The 6,127-nt window shown below is 51.0% G+C and overlaps 1 protein-coding gene across 1 annotated transcript; it reads right to left on the reverse strand.

Moving 5' to 3' along the window:
* Nucleotides 1-304: 304 nt before the first annotated feature.
* LOC115416551 (microfibril-associated glycoprotein 4-like) lies at nt 305-5,362 on the reverse strand (the record flags this gene model as incomplete). The annotated part of the gene is made up of 3 exons (XM_030130353.1): nt 305-573; nt 4,456-4,623; nt 5,266-5,362. Coding segments are annotated over 3 exons (534 nt in total), but the record flags the coding sequence as incomplete, so codon positions are not given.
* Between the last annotated feature and the right edge of the window lie 765 nt (nt 5,363-6,127).

A 6,127-nucleotide genomic window follows, 5' to 3' on the forward strand; every position in this document is an offset into this window, starting at 1 on the left:
TACGGTTCCATCTGTAAATTAGACTGACTGTTTTTGGAGTTCTTTTTTCACACTAAAACAGAACCGTTCTGGTCGTTCTTTCGGGGTTACTGTGTTGTTATTTTTTTGGTTCTGATCCAGTTTGGATCCTTTTGGTCTGGATGTGGAACCTGAACCAGCAGGAGTCTGGAACCCTGGATTACAGGAGTGGTTTTGGTGATGATAGACCAGTTTGTGACTGCAGATGTAGGCTCCGGTCTGGAACACTGAGGTCAGAGGTGAAGGAACCGGAGCCTGTTCAGGACCTGGACCAGGTTCTGAGGTTCTAGTCCAGAGCCTTGTGTGTTGCCGGGCGGATCTTCATGCTAATGGCCTTCAGGGAGTAGTCGTAGCCCCTCCAGTAGGCCCACTCCACCCCCACGGCATGCAGGCTGGAGTCGGCGCCCCAGCGGTAGACGCCGTTGGGGTTGGTGTAGTGACAGGTTCTGTACCAGAACGCCCCCAGGTACCGTTTGGCGCAGTTGGACCGGTCTTTATCCTGGTCTTTGTCGAAGGTGGAGAACCTCATTCCGTTGTGATATTTCAGAGCGTCGCCTGCACAAACACGACCAAAACACACAGGAGGTTTACGTCAAGAGTCAGATACCTCTGAACTTTACTCATGTGGAGCCTCCACAAGTCCAGTCCATCCGAACTGGGTCTGGACTGGAGCCTGCACAGGTCCAGTTCATCAGAAACGGGTCTGGACTGGAGCCTGCACAGGTCCAGTTCATCAGAACCGGGTCTTTCCAATCAGAGACAGACAGAAAACCAGACAAAGATCTGAGCAGGAAGATTCAGTTCAGAGTGAGATAAACTAAACTAGACTTTCTTGAACTGAAATGCACAGACAGGATGTGGTTCCTCTGGGTTCTCTGGAGCGTTCTGTTCAAGGCCGTGAACAAAACCACAGGAAAGAAAACAGCAGAGCTCCATGTAATTAAAGCTGTGGTCAACTTCCATCAGCAGTTTTCCTCTCCTCAGTCTCATTGGTCCATTGGTCTGTCTGTCATTCCTCAGCTGAATCTCTTCCTCATGCTGAACAGTTTCTTAGTTCCATCCACTAAAAACAAATCATGTGTTTACGAACAGAGGCGGAGGGAACTGGGGCATGTTCGGAATTTTGTTGCGATGTGCATTGTGGGAAGTGAAGGTTCGCACCGCCGCCTGGCAGCGGCAGTGACACCATATGATATTATATGGATGAAACAAACACGATGCGGAAATGGCTGAAATGCAGAAACGGCTGGAGGGAAGCGGAGCTCCAGCCGTTTCCGTGTCGTGTTTCTTTCAGCTGCCACTGCCAGGCGGAACTCCGCTATCTCTGCTCCCCTCCAGCAATTTCTGCATTTCAGCCGCTTCCGTGTCATGTTTGTTGCATCCATCCAATATCATATGTTTCTGCTGCCGTTGACGCTGCCAGGCGGCAGCGCAAGCCTTCGCTTCCCACAATGCACTTCACGACAAAATTCCTCAGATGCCCCAGTTTCCTCCAGCTCTGTTTGTAAACACATGGTTTTTTTGTGGTGGATGGAACTCAGAAACTGTTCAGCATGAGGAAGAGATTCAGCTGAGGAATGACAGACAGACGAACAAACCAATGATACTGAGGATATGACTGAGGATGGACAGATCTGAGGAAAAACTGGTGACAAAAGTCTACCACAGCTTTAAAGATGAGGATGGTGAAGGGGTCTAACTGAAGGGGACCAGATTAAGCGAAGGAGGCAACAGTCCTGTCAAGACCCGTACGCAAGTAGAGATGGTTCGGAAGGTTCAGCAGGACCAACGGAGGTGGACGAAGAAGAACCAGATATTTTAAGATCCGAAGTGGAGATGACAATGAAGAAACTGAGAAACGCTAAAGCACCAGAGTGTGACGATATCCCAGCCCAGGTGTAAAAAGAGTCAAGAAGAGGGTGCAAGTTTATGCATGGACTGTGCAACTTCATCTGGAAAGTCAAGACCTGGACACAAGATTGGACGAGATCAGTAATCCTGCCACAAACGGGAATGTCGAAACAACAGACGCATGGCTCTGATGTCCCATGGTAGTAAGATCCTGCTGTACTTGAGGTGGGGTGAGGTTCCCCCAGAGCCAGCAGGTTCTGTGGAAGGCAGACCAAAGAGCAAACATACCAAACAGAACCCAGAAACCTGTTGAATTCAACTGTCCAGTCACATGTGCTCCACTGAGTTTTCAAATATTTGACACTGTGCAACACCAAAACTGTGGAGCACTTTGTGTCAATGGGCTTCCCAAAACATGCTCAGAACACTAAACACTGATCAGGAACCCACTGGAAGACCTGCGAGAGGGGACGGCATCTGGTTCAAAACCGAGGGTAAGGGGTAAGACCAGGATGCATACAAGACCTCTTCTGCTCTGGACCTGTGTGGAGTACCCCAGGCCCTCAAGAACTGCAACAGTGGAACATCAAGTAGAGGTAGAAAGGTCAACAATTTACAATATGCTGATGACACCACCGTAGTAGCAGGAAGAGCGCAAGACCTGGAAGATCTTCTAGAGCGAGTAAGACCTGAAACAATCAGCCTGTTCCTAAATGTTGATAAAACCAAAGTAATGATCAACACCCAGTGAGAAGAAGGCCCAAAGATTCAGGCAGGAAATGAAGCTGTTAAAGTTGTAGATCAGTCCAACTTCCTTGGATCTATGATATCAAACCAAGGCTCAGGTGAGATCAGATGTGGAATTGCTACAGCAAAGTCCTCAGTGTGTGCAAGGATGGAGGCATCACCAGAGCTAACGCTAACACTAACCCAAAGATCAGGCTAATCTCCACTTGGATCTTTCCGATTGCAACATATGCGTGTGAAACATGGGTGATCGGTGCCGCTGATCCGAGAAGGATCAGAGGACGGAGGCTTTGGAGATGTGGTGCTGGAGAAAGGGTGTTTAGGGTGTTCCCAGGACAAAGGACCAATGGACAGGAGTCTGGGGACACGCCCACTCTTCAACACTGGTGAGGCATGAACTTCAATATTTTAGTCACAGTCGGGAAGGTGCAGATCTAGAGAAGGAAGTGAAGTTTGGAAACCCAACCACACCCAACCCAACCCCACCTAACCCAACCCAACCACACCTAACCTAACCTAACCTAACCCAACCCTACCCAACCACACCTAACCCAACCCCAACCACACCTAACCTAACCCAACTCAACCACACCCAACCCAACCCTACCCAACCACATCTAACCTAACATAACCCAACCCCAACCACACCCAACCACACCCAACCACACCCAACCACACCCAACCACATCTAACCTAACATAACCCAACCCCAACCACACCCAACCTAAATCCAACCCAACCACACCCAACCACACCACACCCCAACCCAACCCCAACCACACCCAACCCAACCACACCTAACCCAACCCTAACCACACCCAACCCAACCACACCTAACCCAACCCTAACCACACCCAACCCAACCACACCCAACCCAACCACACCTAACCCAACCCTAACCACACCCAACCCAACCACACCCCAACCCAACCCCACCCCAACTCAAACCCAACCCAACCACACCCCAACTCAAACCCAACCCAACCACATCTAACCTAACATAACCCAACCCCAACCACACCCAACCACACCCAACCACACCCAACCACACCCAACCACATCTAACCTAACATAACCCAACCCCAACCACACCCAACCTAAATCCAACCCAACCACACCCAACCACACCACACCCCAACCCAACCCCAACCACACCCAACCCAACCACACCTAACCCAACCCTAACCACACCCAACCCAACCACACCTAACCCAACCCTAACCACACCCAACCCAACCACACCCAACCCAACCACACCTAACCCAACCCTAACCACACCCAACCCAACCACACCCCAACCCAACCCCACCCCAACTCAACCCAACCCAACCACACCCAACCTAAATCCAACCCAACCACATCTAACCTAACATAACCCAACCCCAACCACACCCAACCTAAATCCAACCCAACCACACCCAACCACACCACACCCCAACCCAACCCCAACCACACCCAACCCAACCACACCTAACCCAACCCTAACCACACCCAACCCAACCACACCTAACCCAACCCTAACCACACCCAACCCAACCACACCCAACCCAACCACACCTAACCCAACCCTAACCACACCCAACCCAACCACACCCCAACCCAACCACACCCCAACTCAAACCCAACCCAACCACACCTAACCCAACCCAAACACACCTAACCACACCTAACCACACCTAACCCAACCCTAACCACACCCAACCACACCCCAACTCAAACCCAACCCAACCACACCCTAACCACACCCAACCCCAACCACACCCCAACCCAAACTTGAATAAACTCCTGCCGGTCCCATTGGAATTGTGGGTAGTATCATAAATATGGCACTGTGTGAACCTGCTCCTCCGTTGGTGAATCCTGATACTTGGAGTTTGTATCCGTCACATGAACATCCCACAGAGAAGGCGGAGTAACCGGACCACGCCCTCTGGCCTTTGAAGTCCTCCATGTCCACCAGCAGCTCATAGGGTTCCCTTCGGGTCAGGTAGTACATGTGGTCCAGACCTGGAGAGCCAGACAACCAGTAGACCAGGTTCAACAGGTTCACCAGTAGACCAGGGTTCAACAGTAGACCTGGGTTCAACTGTAGACCAGGGTTCAACTGTAGGCCTGGGTTCAACACTAGACCAGGGTTCAACAGCAGACTGGGGTTCAACAGTAGACCAGGGTTCAACAGTAGACCTGGGTTCAACAGTAGACCTGGGTTCAACAGTAGACCGGGGTTCAACAGTAGACCAGGGTTCAACTGTAGACCAGGGTTCAACAGTAGACCGGGGTTCAACTGTAGACCGGGGTTCAACAGTAGACCGGGGTTCAACTGTAGACCAGGGTTCAACTGTAGACCGGGGTTCAACAGTAGACCGGGGTTCAACTGTAGACCAGGGTTCAACAGTAGACCGGGGTTCAACAGTAGACCTGGGTTCAACACTAGACCTGGGTTCAACAGTAGACCAGGGTTCAACAGTGGACCTGGGTTCAACACTAGACCAGGGTTCAACACTAGACCAGGGTTCAACAGTGGACCTGGGTTCAACTGTAGACCAGGGTTCAACAGTAGACCTGGGTTCAACTGTAGACCTGGGTTCAACTGTAGACCTGGGTTCAACACTAGACCAGGGTTCAACTGTGGAGGAGGCGGAGTCTCACCCAGCCAGTGTTCACCGGCGGCGTTTCCAAAACCCATTTTGTACTGTTCCCACGGACGGAAGAAGTTCAGAGTCCCATCCATCCTCCTCTGGACCACCTGGGGATGGGGGTGGGGGGGTCAGAGGGGTTAAAGGGTCAGAGGGGTCAGAGGGGTTAAAGGGTCAGAGGGGTTAGAGGGTCAGAGGGGTTAAAGGGTCAGAGGGGTCAGAGGGTCAGAGGGGTCAGAGGGGTTAAAGGGTCAGAGGGGTCAGAGGGGTTAAAGGGTCAGAGGGTCAGAGGGGTTAAAGGGTCAGAGGGTCAGAAGGGTTAAAGGGTCAGAGGGTCAGAGGGGTTAAAGGGTCAGAGGGGTTAAAGGGTCAGAAGGGTCAGAGGGTCAGAGGGTCAGAGGGGTTAGAGGGTCAGAGGGGTTAGAGGGTCAGAGGGGTCAGAGGGTCAGAAAGGTCAGAGGGTCAGAGGGGTTAAAGGGTCAGAGGGGTTAAAGGGTCAGAAGGGTCAGAGGGTCAGAAGGGTCAGAGGGTCAGAGGGGTCAGAGGGTCAGAAAGGTCAGAGGGTCAGAGGGGTTAAAGGGTCAGAGGGTCAGAAGGGTCAGAGGGGTTAAAGGGTCAGAGGGGTCAGAGGGTCAGAAGGGTCAGAGGGTCAGAGGGGTTAAAGGGTCAGAGGGGTTAAAGGGTCAGAAGGGTCAGAGGGTCAGAGGGTTAATAATATTCCAGGTGTGGGTTTCAATAATTATTTATTTATTTATTTATTTATTTATTTATTTATTTATTCTTCTTTCTTTCTTTCTTTCTTTCTTTTGGTCTTTCTCTTTCTTTCTTTCTTTCTTTCTTTCTTTCTTTCTTTCTTTCTTTCTTTCTTTCTTTTT

The sequence above is a fragment of the Sphaeramia orbicularis genome, unplaced genomic scaffold (assembly GCF_902148855.1).
Source record: "Sphaeramia orbicularis unplaced genomic scaffold, fSphaOr1.1, whole genome shotgun sequence".
Lineage (NCBI taxonomy): Eukaryota > Metazoa > Chordata > Actinopteri > Kurtiformes > Apogonidae > Sphaeramia > Sphaeramia orbicularis.